Source organism: Haliotis rufescens, unplaced genomic scaffold (genome assembly GCF_023055435.1).
Source record: "Haliotis rufescens isolate VD_foot unplaced genomic scaffold, xgHalRufe1.0.p SCAF_46, whole genome shotgun sequence".
Taxonomy (NCBI): domain Eukaryota; kingdom Metazoa; phylum Mollusca; class Gastropoda; order Lepetellida; family Haliotidae; genus Haliotis; species Haliotis rufescens.
The window spans coordinates 3,169,733-3,190,229 of NW_025964179.1; the positions used below are offsets into that span (position 1 = coordinate 3,169,733).

The following is a 20,497-nucleotide window of genomic DNA, read 5'->3' on the forward strand; positions in this document are numbered from 1 at the left end:
GGTGACATCAGTACCAATGACGAGGTGACGTCGATACAGTTGACGAGGTGACGAAGGTACTGGTGACGTCGGTACTGGTGAAAGGTTGACGTCGGTACTGATGACGAAGTGACGTCTGTACTGTTGACGAAGGAAATGGTGATGTCGGTACTGGTGACGGGGTTGCGTCGATACTGTTGGCAAGGTCAGGGGGTGACGTCGGTGTTGGTGACGAGGTTACGTTGGCACTGTGACGAGGTGACGACGGTAGTGGTGACGAGGTGACGTCGATGCAGGTGATGCGGTGACGAGGTGACGTCGGTACTGGTGACGAGGTGACGTCGTCACTGTGACGAGACGACGTCGATACTGTTGACAAGGTGAGGGGTGACGTTGGTGCTGGTGACGAGGTGACGTTAGCACTGTGACGAGGTGACGACCGTTATGGTGACGAGGTGGCGAGGGCACTAGTGACGAGGTGACATCGGTACGGGTGACGAGGTGACGTCGGTACTGGTGACGTCGATACTGTTGACGAAGGTGCTGGTGACATCGGTTCTGGTGACGTCGATACTGTTGACGAAGGTGCTGGTGACGAGGTGACGTTGGTACTGATGAGGAAAATGGTACAGGATCCTACTCCACCCTGGAATTTCAACTGCCAAGCTTTGCATCAAGTGTTTCTGTTTGTTTCAGCAAACTCTCTGCCCATCTGGTCAAGCGTTGGGCGATGATGGTCAGTGTGCATGCAGTCCTCCCTGGATGGCCGGAGACAACTGTGACATGTACTACGAAGGTTGGTACTGGGAGGACACATGTTCAGTTGGTTTTAACCCACTGTCAGATACGGGGGCACGGATGGCCCAGTCTTTTAAGCTGCCGCGATTTTCTGTGAGAGTTGCGTCCCTTGGGCACGCCAGAACCTATGATCGTGGGGTCCACCTCCGTGGTCTAGTGGTAGAGCGTCAGCCCGGAGAGCGGTAGGTCCGGGGTTCGATCCCGGCCGCGTCATACCAAAAGACGTTAAAATATGGTACTTGTTGTTACCCTGTCTGGCGCTGGACATTAAGGGGCTAAAAAAAGATCTGGTCGGCTCGGAGTCAGTATACTGTGTCTGAGTGGGGTATTCATGTTAAACTGCGGCATGGTATCTCAGTGAGCTAGCACTATAAATCGGCATCAGTCCGGACTAGTATAAGCACACACATGCACGCGCACACACACACTTCGCTTTATAAGTGCAATAATCTTGAACGCGACATAAAACTGCTACAGGCGTCCGGGAGAACGTTTTAGCGACGCTTGCTTTACTCAAACACAAGGCTGGTCAAGCGCCAGTGGAGACGTGATGCATCGTAAAAACTGTATCGTGATGTCTTCAGAAATACAATTTCTTGCAATATTTATACTACGAGATAGTAAGGCTAATGCTTACGCGCCGGTGGAGCGTAGACAATATCGCTAATACAGATATAACGTATTTGCATGTTGATACTAAAGACAAACACTCATTATTTTTGCAGTAACGATATAACACTTATACACGTTTATTGGTGACTTTCATCAGTTTTGCTATTCATTTTAATAACTTTGTTTTCACATATACAAGTAGCAATACCCGACTAGCCTGTCATACATACTTATGGGGCAGTTTTCAGTCTAGTACTGACTTATTCTGTTGTTCCTGAACGAAGCTTATTGGCTTGGGTGTTATATCCCGTTTTTCTGGTAATCCTATTATTACTTCATTTTTATCTAATGACACCCTGTTCTCTGGATCATGGCTCCGTGACTATCCATAACAATTAAGATGAACATTCAGATCAAGTACATGAATGAGTTTGTTTTGACGCCACAGTCAATCAAAGACCAATGCTGTGCGGTTTGATTACACACTTCTACCAGGTCGAACATCGTTGATCTTTATTTTCTATCTAAAGAGAATCATAGTCCATATGCTAATCCATCTACGAAAACCATCTCGCTCAAGATGACCTTACTTGTTGTTAGATCCATCATCTATCCCCCCACTGTCACCCCCATGCTCCCCCCTCACACACATACATACACGCACGCACGCACGCACGCACGCACGCACGCACGCACGCACGCACGCACGCACACACACACAACGGACCTAAATAACCTGGACAGGAAATACTGCTGATAGCCTCTGGCCAACACCGCCGCGCTACCACAGAATGTTCGTCCAACTCTGCAGGGGGCATTCTCAGTAGCTTCAAACGCGCTGAAATGTTTTCGCCTTGCATCGAAGATGGTTGTCAAGTGAAATCGTATGATATTTGGCTATTTTAGGTCGATATGTCTTTTTGGATTACCCAACAAAGTCAATTCATGGTTACACGGTTGTGAAGAAGCTTTATAACACTTATTAATCTCCATCTCCAATAGAGCTACTCGTACTCACATAAAGTTGTAGTTATTATGTCACTGTTTTATTTCTTTAAAAGTATATTACGTTTTCATCAATAACAATCAAGATGAACATTCAATTTCCGATACAAGTAAATGAATAAGTGTGATTTACGCCACGATCAGTCAAAGACCAACGTTGTCCGGTTTGATGACACACAACCTACCAGGTAGCACATTGTGTTCACCCGATCCCCATTTAAATCTCCTCTGTGGGTATTCCTGGTGCCGAAAAGGCCCCATGTACCTAGGAATCTCATTAATACATTCATGTGCGCCATTCTCTACCGTAAGAAGGTCATAGCTAACATGCTTATCCAACTCGAACTACCATCCCGCTCAAGATGAATGTTTAATGTGATATACAACAGGCCCACATTCTAAACACACACACACACACACACACACACACACACACACACACACACACACACACACACACACACACACACACACACACACATGTTGAGTTACCAATCCCTGAATTGAGAAGACGTGCGTTGCGAAACTCCTCCAAGTCGTCAGCAATATCCGTAAATGTCAGTGATATTATTACCTATCAAAAGCCGAATATACATTTATTGTGCTTTCTTGACAACAACTGTTATAATTGGGATAACACTTTCTCGGTAAAGTACAGATTCTCCCACTTTTTTAGGTTGAGCCCTGTCCGGGATTTGAACCCACACTGTAAGTGAGGCACCCTATCGCCAGCACACAAAATCAGCGATCTATCCCAGCCGTCGAGGCTTCCACCAAAAATGTTATATTTGGATAAAACTTTCTCAGACTGAGTAAAGTTCAGATTCTCGTACTTTTTAGGGTTGAGATAATAGACGTTGATGGTTGATTATCAATGGACAAATTAAAGCCAAAACCTTACTTATGAATGATTGGTAATGGGTAATGGACAATGGCCAAACGGGAGACCGGAGTCATTATGACTACACTGCTTGCAACTCAACCAAACCATCCCTTGTTACGTTCCCTCCTTTGCTATCTTTTTACTTTTGTTGTTCCTACAGGTACATATATATGTTCTCTGCCTCATAGCATTTAATAATATTCACCTGATGAAGGAGTAAGTATATACTCCGAAACGTTGTGTTCCTCACAATAAAGACGTTGACATCAGACGTTTTCCCTTATGTGCATCACTTCTTAATGCCCTTCAAAGACTCAATCTAGCTTAGTTTTTAAATGTGGAGATATTTGCGTAGAATATAATATGGTCATGCCTATAAACATTTGGGGCTTTGTCTACATGAGCATTTAGACATAAATTCTATAGCTAACGAAATTGCTAAATCTGCAGGGATGAAGTACACTTTATAGCAAGCTGTGATCTTTATTCACACTTTAGATGTTCGTAATTGAGATCTGTAACTGAAGTTTTTCGTAATTTTCCGCAACTCTCACCTCCTGACCAGTTGAACTACTTAGTGCATTCTGATGTCATTGTAAAATTACAGGCTGCCCGTCTTTCTGTGATGTTTTGACGGATGAAATCTATTGTGTTATAATATTCTCTGTTTGCTGATATTTAATATGTACATATTGTAAAATATTTACGATATTTCAAACGTGTAATTCGATGCATGCAATGCAATGTGAACATGAGTGCGGATGCATGAAGGTGGTTATAAACTGACGTGCAAAAGAAACTTTACCAACTGAAAATATAAATTTCAGACAAGTAGAAATTTTTCTTCGATAAAGGCTATCTAAAACACATAACCTAAATACAACAATAGTGTATGCAGAAAATGTTAATCGTCTGTTACATGTTTGCGAGATAACACGCGAAAAAGTGAAAAACACGTGCACAGCGGACAACTGCAAATACACTGCGGGTATGGGTATAAAACGACTGCAACGGCAAGTCAGACATCCACAGTGATAAATAAAAACATATAAGAAATGTCAAGACTCACAGCCGAACAACGTGAACGAGCCTTGGGTATGGTACAGATGGGAGCCACCCACGCCCATATTGCACGAACCTTCGGTTGCTCCCGTGTTGCCGTTACCAACTTGATGCAACGTTACAGACAGACAGGCAGACCCGGGATGACCACGCCCCATGATGACCGGTACTTGCGTACCTTGCACTTCCGACATCGCTTCCTGACAGTGACGTCATCAGCGACAAATGCCTTAGGTCACAGGGTTAGTCGACAGACAGTGGCCAGGAGACTCAGGGCTCATGGAAATAGGGCTTTTAGACCATACAGAGGACAGCTATTGACAGCGCAACATCGTCGTCTGCGATTGAGAATTGGCCCGGTCTGTACGACGTTGGCAACGATGTGACTGGCAGAGGGTTATCTTCACTGACGAAAGTCGATTCTGTATGTTTAGGGCTGATGGAAGCCAACGTGTTTACTGCCGGAGGGGTGAACGAACGGCGACGTGTTGCGTGCAGGAGGTCGTCCCATATGGTGGAGGGAGTGTCATGGTGTGGGGAGGGATCTGTGGGCAGGAGAGGACACCGGTGGTCATCGTTGACGGAAACTTGACAGCTCAGCGTTACATGGATAACATTCTTCGTCCAGTTGTCCTACCATTTCTCCAACAGCAGCTACGTGGTGTCATTTATCGGCATGACAACGCTAGAGCCCATACAGCCAGAATTGTCACTAACTTCCTGGCAGCCACCAACGTCAACGTCCTGCCATGTCCTGCACGCTCACCCGACATGTCCCCAATAGAACACCTCTGTGCGTCGAGGAGTTTTTGCGTGTATTGAGGCATTTGGTGGTTACACACGCTACTAATGACTTGTTATTCAACGTGAGCGATTGTTTATGTACTCTGCCTTTTGTCCATGATTCTGATAGCTCGAGTTTTGTACCACACCCAACCTGGGGGGGGGGGGGGGGGGGGGCTCTGACGTCATTCCCGGTCGCGGTATGATTGTCATTTTCAGTGTCGATTATATTGATATATTGATCTTCTCAATACACTTTACTTCATGCATGTATGTTTTGTTGTTTTTTAGCAAGAGTGATTTCAAACTCTGGTAAAGTTTCTTTTGGACGTCAGTTTAGTTATAGTTATAGTGCGATGGATGTAGAGGAATGGTAGGAGGGTGCATATGTATTTAAGCACGAATACCGATAGATGAAGGCTGATATAGTTATAGTTCGATGGCTGTTGGGGAATGATGGGAGGATGGATTATGTATCTAAGCATGCGCATAGATCAATGGTGGCTGACGTAGACATAATGAGATGATTGTAGGGATATAGTTGGGAAAGATGTGTGTGTAAGTGCGTGCGTGCATGCGTGCATGCGTGCATGCGTGCGTTGTGATACGAGGGTTGGCGAACATGTAGTGAGATGATTGTGTAAGTTAAATGGTTGAGGATGTGGCAGGTTTGAGTATTGATACATGCAGACTTGGGGTTGGGGGACTTGGTGTGCCGGTACTAATGTCTTTTGTTTCACTCACTTGTGTTTTTTTAATCAATAAATGTTTGAATGACTGAAAATGTAGTGTCTCAAAGGTCATACTGCCCGGCGCTATCTACATATCTACCCCCGAACTACGTAGCCATTTTTATGCTGTACAATTCTTCTTTTTCTTCTTCACACACACACACCACACACCACACACCTCTCCTTTTGTAGAATAAGGTTTCACATTTGTAAAATGATCTCTCTTGTCTGTCTGTACCATCAACTTAACTGCCCTTACCCCCTGCAGTTTTCCCGTCCCATATTGCCAAGCAGGTGACCTACAAGGAGGAATACCGCCCTCCCTCAGTCCAGTTATACTGTGCCTAGCACAATATGTTGTGAATACGTAGCCTTGCTGTGGCCACGGACCTATATAGAGGTAAGTAAGTCTATATAGAGGTCCGTGGTAGTACCAACTCAATCACTCTGTTTCGAATATTCAGCAGCAAAAATGTATATTAACCAGCTGTGAGGAGAGATATAGTTCTTGTTTACTTAAGAGCAGAGTTGGCCATGTTAGATCATATAAGAAAAACTCCAGGAGCTCCGGCGGGGGCAAACAGGTCTTGTTATTGTGTGATATGAGCCGTGACGTAGACCCAAGAGAATAAAGTAAAAAATGAGACCAACGCAAGGCTACAAAGATTGGAAAGGTCTAGATTTCCACAGCCCTAGCCTGAAATTAAGATTTGTTCTGTCCTCCTTTTTAATTTTATTATTTTTATTTTGTAGACATGGATAGACCAACCAGGAAAGAAATTGATTGAATATTAATATCACATGACACCAATGACCCAGTTCAATTCATCACACAACAACATATTAGTATTTGATATTACGAAGGGCATGATCAGGTACATGTTCACTGTAGTAATGTACATACTAGTGAACTTGATTATAATGTTTATTATAGTGTAGTGTGGCATCAATGATTACTATATGATATCCTCACTTGTAATCGATGTATTGACATCGAAAACATGGACGATAATTCGAAATTCTTATTCCAGCTATAAATAGCTTCAACAGGGACAGTACCGGTGGTAGTAAAATTTGCGTAGATAAAAATATGTATCTACAAAATATAATCCAAAGTAGCCAAGAACAATATTGTTTTATTAATGCTTACTTCCATGGATATAATTAAGACAATCTAGGCTAAGCTGGATTCCTTTTAAATTTATTCTATATGGTCTGAGAGACGTACAAGGGTGTCAGTATCGCATGGAGAACTGACGTTTGGGAGAATCCAGCTGGGTCAGTGTAATCGGATATAGTGTGGAGTGTCGGGTTTGGGTTGCTTGCTGAATAGAACAAGGGCTCGCGAACAAGGGCACAATGTAGAGATTAAAGACACATCTGTTTATATCAGCTATGTTCTTGTGATTTGAAATCTCTTTTTGAACACTTGCGAGTTATTGTATACTCTGTATTCTTTTGTCATGGTGGAATATGGATTTTCTATGTTGCTTTTTTAATTATCCACAAATAATGAGAACTACAGTGTAAACATCTATCTGGAGATATGCAATAATACTACTGAAGGGCATATCTGAAAAATGGGACTAATTGACCAATATTTCTTTTTTAAACACTGTCCGTTACAGGCATTCTATCATTATATTATACTTTGTATATTTTAAAAGTTGAGAAATATTGCATTTCAAATAATGGCAAATTGTGCATCTTTCAACATTTTGAATTCATTATAATTTCTGCACTAAAACCTTAACATCAGATAGTGATATAAACGAATATGATCTATACTGTGATAAATAAATTATTAATTTCGTATTATGAATTAAATAAGTTGAAATATGATAGTACAAACAGATTATTTTCATCTGTTCGTGTGAGTAGGTAACGAAAGATCGAGGCAACTCACGAACGTAACCATTTGTGAAAAATCAAATATTCAAAGTTTAAGGGTTTGAACATCTGCATTGAATAACAGACAAGAAAGCAACGCAATGATTAAATTATGAATCAAATTATTTTATAAATAAAACTAAGTATACAGAAAATATTAGTTTAATTTCTCATTGTTAGAAGGTGCTTAATAATAGTTTTTGTTTGATTGTTTGTTGTTAAACGCCGCACTCAGCAACATACCAGCTATATGACGGTGGTTTGAAAATTTTCCAGTGTGGGCCAGACAATCCAGTTATTTACATAAAAAGCACCGATCTACGAAATTGGGATACGATGACATGCATCAACCAAGCAGCGAGTCTGATCACCCGATTACGTTAGTCGCCTTCGTACAAGCATGGGTTGTTGAAGGCCTCTTCTAACCCGGATCTTCATGGGTATTTCTTTTAATAATAAGGTACAATGAAATTCTGTATATGTCCATAATAAGTGTGTATAAGTAAATGGATAATATATCCATACACGCAAATTAAATAGGTTAAACTGCATATGGCTCAATGATGAACTCTTTTACAAGTCCTTATTTCAAGACAGGTATTTGATATTCGTAATAACTCCACAAAAGCTACACAATGGCGACAAAACGGTACCAGCATCACCGATACCTATAATACATTTTTGAACATGAGATACATATAATTACTTTAAGTTTGAATCATATATCTAAATAGTAAATTAGAAGGATTCAAAATATACACTTCTGACATTTTTCGAATTTCTTTTCGTTTGGAGAGAGAAGAAGTGACAGCAGTGACTGGTATCTGATGGGTGCAAACAGGTGCTGAGTCGCTGTCTCAGATGGCTCTAATTTCGTAGCTGTAAAGATCACGACGGCGATACAGACCGTGAAGTAGTTTGTCTCACAGTCCCTGAACCATATTATTTTCCCTTCCGCCAAGGCCTCACTGCAATTCTACAGCCCGAAATGAAATAAAGCCTAGAGTTTCTCACTTGGGCTCCTTTTAAATTTAAATATAGTTTCTCGTTTTAACCAAAATAAATATATTTTCAGAGACTAAGCGTTAGTCTGACCGTGACGTACAACTATCCAAAAGATCCCATGCATGTCTATATTTCTTCAGACAGACTCTCCATGTTCCAAACGATATGTATCAAAAGACAAATGAATTAAATATTACAGCACTGGTGAATAGGTTATATGCGCATGACAGCGTCGATCCTACAATATCCTTTTCCGCAAAATACATATTTACTGCTGAATAAACGTAGTAATACAACGCAAATATATGCCCAGATGTATACATCAGTTTCATCTCATGATCTTTATTCATGTTTTTAGCTCTTTTTCAACAGGAGATTATGGGGTGTTACATCACACCAGAAAGCCAGGTCCAAATTCAAGTCATAATTTCATGGTCCGTCTTGTATGTTGGAAACCAATATCGTGATATGACTGAATATTGCTGAACGTGGTATTTACCCGATTACTCACATAATTATTCCATTTTCTCCATGCAAGTTCTACAATCACCTACGATCACTATCTTTAAGGAGGTATATCTATATCCATCCAAATATCCATACATATATGTCCACATATATATGTATTAAGCAAGTCCGAAATTCTTCTTTAAAAAATATATGCTAAGCATTTCCTCTGTATGTATTTATATATGTAAATATCGGTTTAATGTCAACGTTGATGCAGTGAATGTACCCAAGACCTGATGCTAGAATAACATCTAATGTCTGAAATGAACATATTTTGCAGAAAAACCCAGTTGTTAAACAATCGTTATAAACTATAATAAAAAGGAGCAAATAGACTTTCTTCCTTTTGCCAAATTTTGGGCTGTATTGGACATATTTGTTTCGGGGTCTGTATAACAGACAAACCTAATGCTTTTAAGTATAAAGATAAGTAATTATAGCTGTTGTATATATTCAAATATTTTTGTGATTAACTTGACCTTGAAAAATATTGAAGGATGAGTGGTAACTATTTATGTCATTATTTCAAATTAGAATGATAGCACATCAGGAAAGCATGGCACTTTAATATACTATCTTGTTAGCCCAATAATTGTTTAAGTAAGATCAACATGTATATCGAGAGAATAGGTTTGGTGCGTGACTTATCACACATTACTGTCAGAAAGTGTGCATATTATGTTTATCGGCAATAGATGACATAAGGCGATTCAAGCGGGTAAATACGATTTACTTCAGAACTAGTGTAGATTACCTTAAGTCAGGAGTAAATGTATGTAATTAACAGAACTTTGGATTTCGGCAAGCTTCGTGATAAGGGGGGTTGTTTGGGCGGGTTTAAAGGATTCGGGTCCTGGCTTGGGCTTTGTGTTGGACGTGTAGACGGCATTTCCAGGTTTGACGTATCAATGACCAAAATGATGTCTGATGCAATTCTCTATTTTGACTTGTACCGTGTGTTTCCGTGCCTTTTCGGGTGAACAATTGGCTTGACTTTGCATGTGTTTGTGGCGGGTGCCACTAGTGGATCGGGATGAGCTCGCCTTTTTGCGAGCACCCACCGTCATCATTTTTATGGTGAATAATGAAACATGCTCCTGTGTTGTCGGAATCGTGCAGTTGGCGCTACTTTTGGCAAGGGTTTCTTATAAGGATGGAACGGCTTATGTCGCTTTTGTCAACTGATAAACATGAGATATAATGTCAGTGTATATGGTCATGTAATTAAGAAACAAACCGCGAGTGGGAGTTGTTTATTGTACGATAAACAACGACCACGACTCATTTATTTCTTATGTGAGATATCAACATTACGTACAGCCTCTTTAAGGGTGATACGAGATACAATGACATGCATCAACCAAGTCAGCGAACCTGACCACCCGATCCCTTTAGTCGCCTCTTACGACAAGCATAGTCGCCTCTAACGGCAAGCATGTGTTGCTGAAGACCTATTCTAACGCGGATCTTCACAGGTCAAGGGGGATTCAACTGATATATTAAGATGAAATAAAACCGAATCATATTTGCTGTTTACATGTCAAAGTTTGCCAAATTGTTACAAAATGTTTGGCCGCAGCACGGACCTATATAACCTGGATAGGAAACGATACAGATTTCCTGAAACTATCTCTGCCGCGCATCCGCGAATTTAAATCCGAACGCCATGTTATCGGTATCCCGCAGGCCAACCACATGTGGACAGCTTATGGCGCATGCGTAGTAGGGCTTAACTTGACTTCCCCAGGTTACCTAAACATCCGGCTTACAAGCATGTGTGGCGATCGATAGCTGTCAAAACACATCGTCCCATGTGCATCAGCTTTTTATCAAGTAAACACGAAACGGTAATCATGATGATCGAGATATCAGACCATATATATACAATGCCTTGCAACATTATCGTCATTCCTAACCTAATACGGATACATATTTAAGCGTTCAGATTCTCTCGTACCAACTACAACATGTCCGATTTCGTCAACTGGGATGATTCCGATTCGGATTTGTCCGTACTTCTAGGCGAGTACACCGAGTATGAAGTAGAGAGAAACTCGGATTCAACGTTCGATGACTGCGATTCAAAGGTACAAAAGTCTGGCGAAAACCAGAGACCAATTTCTGGATTCCGTGGCCATGTGATCAAAGCACATGGAAGATCCGATTTACGAGGTAATTAAAATAACAAAACAGTAAAGTTTTCATATTTTATTTACATATATATTCTTAAATAAAAATCACCATCATGGGTATATGAATAATGGTAAAATATAGGCATATAATTATAAGAGGAAAGCAGATACTCTAAGATGTTATAATGTGTGGAATAAATAGATTCTTCAATTAACGTATTGCAATTTTGTCCTCCAGACTAATATAATTTCAGATTTAAGTAACCCTATTTGTATTTATCATGTATTTATCTGTCTTAATTTGTATACATATAATCTAATATTAACACATTGACCATGGATACATTAATTTGACTGCTGTAGAATAATAATTGAACTAACATGATCGGATTATTTACAATTTCTGTGTGATGCCACACCCCTCGTTATAGCGCAAGTATTCGTGATAGAAAACGTATGATGTCCGGAAACTTAAGATCAGACAATAATAGTATTGTGTTATGAATAATAATAAAGGCATGTTTGGGGCTGAAAGCTCTGATAAAAAACAGGACAATCTGCGACGGTTTTTCGGAGTACTTTTAAATCTTTGATTATATTTTTACGCGAAGGTGATATTTCCGAGGACTACTGTTTTAAAAAACGCGATTTCCCGCGGAGATTTCACATTATAACAATGTATACCGCTCAATTTAACCGTACAAACCAAATTTAACACTTTTAAGTAACAATGATATAGCTTTCATCCTCTGTGCAATCCACTCAGTTGGCTAATCTGCTATGCGCACGAGTGCATGTTACAAATCACTTCGCGGCATCCAGTACAAACAAATCTGAGCTCAGCACGAATCGATTTCAACACTTTCAAGTGATTATAATAAAGAAATCACCGCCAATGCAATCACCTCCGACTGCTAATCCGCTCTGTGCAGTTGACCATAAAGTCTACACACATACTTGTTCTGTTTTTTTTGCAGTGTATCTAATATACTACACACAGGAATATTGTTTTCTTCAGACTTTACAAAACGTGATATCCCTTACTTTCTCGCAAGACATATTGTACCATTGTTTCCGGGAATGATGTTAAAACTACCCGCCTTGCTGAACTTAAGAGTTTCCTACTGCATCAAAATTATCCCGCAAAGCTAACTGAAGGTAGCATACAGAAGGCGCTATAAGTATTGAGGAACTAAAACTGTGAGAAAAGTCTGAAGAAAACAATATGGGGAATAATTTAACTCCAGTATCTACCTTCAACCCTCATCATGAAAAAACATCATCCATGGTTCAACGATACCTGCCTATTTTGAATCAAAGTGTTAAAATGGAGAAGATATTGAGCAAATACAAAATTATCAACAGCCAAAGACAACCCAAAAATCTTAGAAAGATTTTGACAAGTTCTAAATTTGATTCCGTTGTCATCACTCCACAGGTTACTAAGTGCGGTGACAAACGTTGCAGCCACACAACCGCACGATTCCACTCAATGAATATTTAGATACATGTGGAAGCTTTTTAGTTTTCGCGCTATATAAGCTAAATTTTGATCATGAACCTACATTGTTCCAAAAAGAGCAACATTTCATTCATAAATACGCGCCTAAGTTAAAGGTAAAGGCGTAAGTTATTTGTCCATTGTCACCTTGGTATTGTGACGTCATAGTTCTCCTACATGTTATGACGTCACGTAACTATATGTTACTACTTCCTGTCCGTTATTCAGTTATGGCCTGATGAGACTCGTACGTGGTAAGAGTTGAAAGCGCTAACCAATTAAAACTGTTCAATCTTACTCCACTTATTTCATTATTAATAGAGAGAGAGAGAGAGAGAGAGAGAGAGAGAGAGAGAGAGAGAGAGAGAGAGAGAGAGAGAGAGAGAGCAAATCTTAACAAAACCTACCTGCGAAACAAGTGCTAGTTCGTTCAGCGTGTGTTTGATTAAGGAAATACAGCCCCTCAGATCTTGGTTTACTGAATACACCTTGACCAATGTTCAGTGATATAACTTATTAAGATATTGAAGCTACATGGCCGCCAATAGTTTCGAAGCTACACTTTCGTGCTTAATGAAAGAATATGAATATGAAAGAATATGATGACTCATTTTGATGTACTTTAAAAATGCAATTCGACAAAGAAGATGTAACATATGACTCGACAACATCTTTCACTCATGAATGAGTTCAACCTTAGCAGTCAATGCTCGCGTGTGTCAGGTTGCCCTGACCTCGCTGTCACATCAATACACAAAACAAGTTCATAGTCTAAACTAGGCTACATATGCATTTCTTCAGCCGTTTCAATAATGCAGTGCGCTGTCACAGCATGCTGTGTAGGTCTGTACAGCACAATGAATTTTATTAGTAATTGGTCGATCCTTCATAAATCATATTTTTGCCATTCATTTCACATATGCCTCGGTAGAATTGAGGTAGGGGAAGGACTTCTGGTCAGTTAACAAGGTATTCAGATATCCAGAGACTCGTTTTTCCGGACAACATTTTAGAAAAAGCAACTGTCCGGATAAGCGAGGTTCGACTGTATAGCGCGTGATACATGACAAAACAGATGTGTTAGGACCTGATTCGCACTTGCTGAAGGGATACCAATGGACCCTGATCATAATACATTGGTTGTTTATTATTATTATTAAACATATTGTATTGTCCAAAAAGACAAAGGTATTGGGCACAAGTGCAGCACTTATTACCGCCTTCTCCCCATATACAGTTATACATAATATTGCATAATAAAAATGAACAATTTACAGTTGAAGCTTCACATTGTGGAAACATAGTGCGCAATATATACTGAACCAAATTAAAAACTTCACAATCCTAAAATTTTAACATTTTGACCAGTTATCATTGCGGGCCCCCGATAAGACCCGTTTTTGTGCAGGTTAATCGATCAAAATCATGTGCACAGCACTATAGTTGCAAAAGTGTTTTTTTACGTGCAACTGGTCACATGGTCATAATACCGTACGTGTTTTCAGCCATACTTGTTAGCAGTCATTAACAAAAAAAGAAAAACACAAGAAAACAAAAGTCTTTACGGCCATTTGTCATGCCACGCCTTTCAAATGTGCAACGTGAACATGCCATCGGCATGTTGCAGACGGGAACGTCCGTAGCTGAAGTCGCAAGGACGATGGGTTGTAGATGACGGACTGTTTATGACCCTCGGCCAGGTCGACCACGTTTGACGTCACATGCAGAGGGTCTTCAGATTGTCTTACGTCACCTCCGTAACCGATTTTTGACGGCTACATCAACCAGAAATGAACTGTTTAGGGGTAGACTGAGTGCGCAAACTGTTCGAAACCGTCTGAGAACTGCTCACCTTCAAGCACGACGCATACTGCGGGCCAATTCTGACTCAATTACACAGACGTCAACGTCAATTGTGGGCACAGCGACACTTACGATGGACTCAGAGGAATTGGAATCAAGTCGTCTGCAGTGATGAATCCCGATTTAATCTTCGATTTGCTGATGGTAGGGCGAGGGTGCGGAGGCGCCGTCATGAACGTTACGCCCAGTGTTGTGTACAGGAAGTTGACAGATTTCTAGGTGGAAGTGTCATGGTGTGGGGTGCTTTCTGTTGCAATGCACGTTCCAAGCTTCTTGTCATCCGTGACAACCTCAACGCTGCTGCTTACCGCGACCAGGTCCTGGCACCAGAACTTCTGCCTTTTATGGCAGCACATGGACCCGGTTTGATCTTCCAACACGACAATGCCAGACCCAACACAGCAATTTTGACAAGGAATTTCCTTCAGAATGCGGGAGTCAACGTCATGGACTGGCCGTCAAACACCATCGAACACGCTATGGGATGCCCTTGGCAGAAATCTGCGCACTCTCCAGAACCAACCACAGAATTTGCAAGATCTTGGCACCATTTTGCAGCAACAATGGCGTCGTCTTCCCAATCATGTGTTCACAAGCATCACAAGGTCCATGCGGAGGCGTTGTGTGGCGGTTGTCAACGCACATGGTGGCCATACACGCTACTGAACTTGTGTGCCATTAGATTCTCGTGCTTGGGACTTTTGATTTAAACTGTTGATGTTATTACCGAATACCGTAGGTGCTTGGAACAAATTATGGTTACCACCGTTAATTAAAATCCTTCTTTGGACATTAATGATTAAAAATTACCTTCTCTGATACATTTGTCCGTTGTATATCATATATGGGATTACTTTTAAAAATGTGAAGTTTTTAATTTGACTCAGTATAGTTGACTGCGACGTTCCACAGCAAACAAATGGCTTTTCAAAATATCAAAAGTTGACGTCGATACCCCTGTCCTTTTGTTTTGATAGACGTACTTCAATAAATACCGATAACTTTGTTTATTATCAGATTCTCCCACGGGAGAAACATTTGTCCGTTGTATATCATACATGGTATTACTTTTAAAAATGTGAAGTTTTTAATTTGACTCAGTATATATACAGTGCTCATATGAAGGATATGTACAATGTGCTGGAAAGTGAAGACAGTGTGCATCTCATACATATGCTAATATTATACATTTTAGTGTTGTATATAGATTTATCTATCTAATGTATCTATAATATAAGACCTTTTAAACGTAGATGTCCGTGCAAATGGAACTACAAAATCATGGCGGTTTCTGAGATTATAATTGACGTTCTGTGACACAGCTGGTGGTATAAGATCAGTTATATATGAAAGACATTGCTTATTTATTATTTTACACATAGTCACAAGTTTGTTGACGTTTTTCTATACGCTTATATTTTATATATATATATATATATATATGTATCCACGTCACACACACCTAGAACAAGTACACTTATTTGAATATTACTAATATTACAGGAATGTTACTGAGCAGTCAGTGAGAGTTTATATCTTTGCGCTTAATCAGCAACATTAAGCCTTTCACGTATATGACAACTTTGTAAGTTAACTTTCCTTTCCAGAAATACCATACAATGGTGACAGAGATGAACTTTCTACCCCAAGGGATGTGTCTTTGACTAAAATCTGCTTTGTTATTTTGATTTCAAGTGATAGCCTTCACCTGGAAGGAATTTATATTTGTATTATTTCAATTTTTCTTTCAATAAATATCACTCTGAATTTTGGGTTTTAAAATAGCAAGTCGGAGAAATAACAACTTTATGACGGGGGGCGGGGTCATATGAGCAAAGGTATCAACATATGTGAGAACAAAGAAACGTGAACCCAATATTTCAAATGTTGGAAAAAAGGAGAAAACAGTACAGTCACGGTCTAGTGACCGTACCGTTTCCCTCTCGCTTAATTATCTGGCTTCCGTCACCATCCGGCAAAGTCCGGTGGTCGTCGTTGTCCAGTGTCTTTACATTCATTGTTAGAGAATTGGTGACCCGTAAATTTGGCGTCTTCCCATCTGTCAGACATCCCACATGTTAGAGGCTTTTAGTAATGGTTGATTCATTACTAATACCATGCCTGTTACCTACGGGTTAAGTGGACTCAGCCCTTGCTTCACCCCTCTGTCAGCCAGTAAGGAGTAAGGAAAGAACACCACAAAGTGTTACTCGTATGTTTATTTACAGCACTAACAGTTCAAATGACATGAGTCATATCAACAAAATTAAATCAATGTCAGCACCAATATTAGCATATAAAGTATGCAATGTATTCATTTGATATATTTATCTCATACATCTTTGCTACCTTGAGGAACGGTCTAAGTTATCAAGCAAATGATGTCATTTGCTTGATAACGGTGTTAGAATCTACACCGAAACGTCGCCCAATTGCAATAAAGAAGTTGCTCATCCATAACAATTTTGTCTTAAGAATTAAAATAACTGAACAGAATAAGCTGTGGATAAAATGATGTTTATGAAATCACCTTCATATAATTACTTAACATTTGTTGTGTGTTCATGTAAGTCTATAACACAGTATCATAAACGATCATGTTTATAGTTCATATAATTTAAGTATCTTAACAGACACCTTGCAATTGTGAAATAAGGTATGGCGATACTAATGGCAAATCTTCCCCGATCCGTCTTGCCAATTTGAAGATACTGAACTTTTTATGCTAATGGTGACATTCTTTAATGTATATATGACACATTAAGGCTTTCCTATGTTAGTTATCTTATATTTATAAACACCAGGAGATTTGTGATTAAATAAGTCTTCATTACATTTAAATTATTTTTGATACTAATATAGCAACAAAATCATTCTTGTTTCGATGTGAAAAGAATAATACCTTATATTACCATACGACAATACAATAACACGTTGTCATAGATCAATATCTGACTCCAAGACACGTATTATTGATATATCATGTTCTTTTATTACGGGCTTCGAATTTCCCCCACGCCACTGCTTTGAGGCCATACAAACAAAGAACTACAATTTTGAAAATACCGGTCATGGTTTGTTTCATCCGAGGCTGTAATCTATCCCAGTAAGCAGATGGGCCTTGTGATAACATTGTCTCAATTTAAGTAATGATAAATATGACAATTTAATTATTGGACAGAGACAAGAGAACTATCTTTAATAAATATATATACGTCATGGGGGCTTCTCAATTTTGAAAGGATAAAGGGTGAAACATTTCATTTTGTTCTGAGGTAGTTTATAAATTAATTGTAACTGTATATTGTACGGTAGGCTTGACCGCCTTTCTTCGGAAAAAATACATGTCTGTCTGATACGAATATGCATCAATATAAAAGGAATTATATCAAACATTAGCAAACTAACACTTCTCTGCAAGTGATTGTAGTCGTCTATGGGAATTTCGGGTGAACGGCCTGTGCTCACTTAATATATGGATATAGTAAAATTTGCAATCGGGATATGCCAATGGTGCTGTGCTATGTTCAAATGTTGGTGTGTATGTGCGCGCGTGTATGTGTGTTCGTTTGTGTGTGTGAGTTTACAAGAACCTTGTAAGTTTTAAAAAGGAACACGAGATTGAATAACTCTAAAAAAAACACTGGGATATAATAATGATCTGTCGAGTTCATGCTGTGATACAAATCCACTGTAACAACTTACATAAACACCGATAGCACAGATGCTGACATGGATTACTCTTCCTATATTTGGCTAAAATGTTTTTTTGTCCTTATGAAAATATCTGTGATGGATCATATTAATTATCTTGGAAACAAAATGTAGTAAAATACCTCTTGTTCCAAATTATTTTACACTTCACAACGCCTGACTGATTATTTATATTTCAGTGTCCTACATTCATAACCAGAACATAGACTTTAAAACCTAAACAATATATGTGGTATTATTTCAAATTGCTTCAGTTTAACTTTATGGACACATATAATTTGACGATTTTTCATAAGTTGACATGTATCATGGTGACATGCAGTTCATACCGAAATAATCTTCCAGATATGATTTTGTTTCTTAAATGCGTGTTACACGAATATGTAGTGGTAGAAACATCTGCACACAAGTTGCACGTCAAGGTCTTTACAGGGACAGCGGGTGTTATTCTTTAACCAAGGACTGTCTCCTTGTGTATGGTCTTCATTGTTAACACATGAGATCTATCTATTGTGGCCCGATTACCCGTAGCTTGTAAATTACAGTGACGTATTTATTGAATTTCACATCAACAATATGTTGAATCGGTTTAAAAATCCATATTATATTATACTGGTACTGTCAGACCCAAATAGTTACAAAACTGAGATTGTGTATTGAACTCCTGTAAACACTAATTACTTAAACGGGAAACATGATAGAAATATCTTTAGAGTAAATGCGCGAATGCTTCTTGGTTTTCTAATACCCCTCTCTCTCTCTCTCTCTCTCTCTCTCTCTCTCTCTCTCTCTCTCTCTCTCTCTCTCTCTTGAGCAACCACAAGATGCTGAAAATGCTTGGATTTAATTTTAAATAAATCAGAACTTATTACTCACCCCGGCATTGAAAGACTTAATGACTCAATCAGAACTTATGTATGGGCTGTTGTTGGGGCTCCGGCGCAAACACATACAAACATCATTGGTGGATTCGCAGCATTTGTTGCACAAAAGCAGTTTGCTGAAACGTAGAGGATGCTATTTCATCACCTGTTGGTCCACCTTCGGCCAACAACCCATATCAAGATGCTCTACAGTATGCTGGTGGTAAAGTAGACTATGTTTTTGGGACAGGTCTGTATATGACACCGAGTAACATGGAACTTAAGATTGTTCAAGTGGTAGGTTATAATAACAAAATTGTAATTACTACTGATAAACAAACACTAGGTATCAATTCAGATATTAACACTGTCTTAATAACTCACCCAAGTACGGGTGAGACAGGAATAGTCAAACCACAGCCATCTGCTGTAATTCAGCCAAACACAGAAGTAACATCTATTATACTATTATACCAGATGACAAACTTAGTTATCCTGTCACACTAATCCTTGTTTACAATGAACGCATGTCAACTTACTAAACAAACATTCTTTTTATGTACTTAAGTAGAAGTATCACGATGGACAGTGCATACAACTGTTTGTCAAACAATATCAAGCAATGTTTTAGATTCAGAATCACCATACCATGACATAACAAAAAGACATATATTACATTGTATATATTCATATTTGCCGCTATTCACGATAAATGTATTTTACCGTCACTGTTTAAAACTACTCTGAAGTACTTGTATGTATAGATCATCTTATTTGTAAACAGTAGGCGGGCGTATGATATATCTAACTGTTACAAAAGTCTGCTGAAATCTTCTTTTCTTTATTATGTAAAATGCCGTCAACATGAATAAATTCCAATTATTTCATAACACTCCAAATATAGTTGTCATAATGAACATAGTTTTAAAGTATATTTGTCACATACAATAATACTGTCCGGTATTATTAGTAATATTTTCAATATCAACCACATATTGTGAGAATCCAGTAGGAAGAAATTGAGTTAAGCATTGGTAAAATCTATCTATATATACAAAATTGTATATTTTTTAATATACCATTTATACAAAATTGTATATTTTTGGACATACCAAACATACAAATTGTATATTTTGTATATATTGGAATTTTCCCTTGTGATACAA

The 20,497-nt window shown here is 39.1% G+C and overlaps 1 protein-coding gene across 1 annotated transcript in view; it reads left to right on the plus strand.

Annotated features, from left to right (window-relative positions):
* The first annotated feature begins 700 nt into the window (after positions 1 to 700).
* The window catches only part of LOC125372737 (fibrinogen-like protein 1), a 32,963-nt gene continuing 13,166 nt past the window's right edge, over positions 701 to 20,497 (plus strand). Inside the window, exon 1 of the mRNA XM_048383239.1 lies at positions 701 to 775. Coding sequence (XP_048239196.1) covers positions 742 to 775 — 34 coding nt within the window. The 5' untranslated portion in view covers positions 701 to 741. The remainder of the gene's footprint in view (positions 776 to 20,497) is intronic.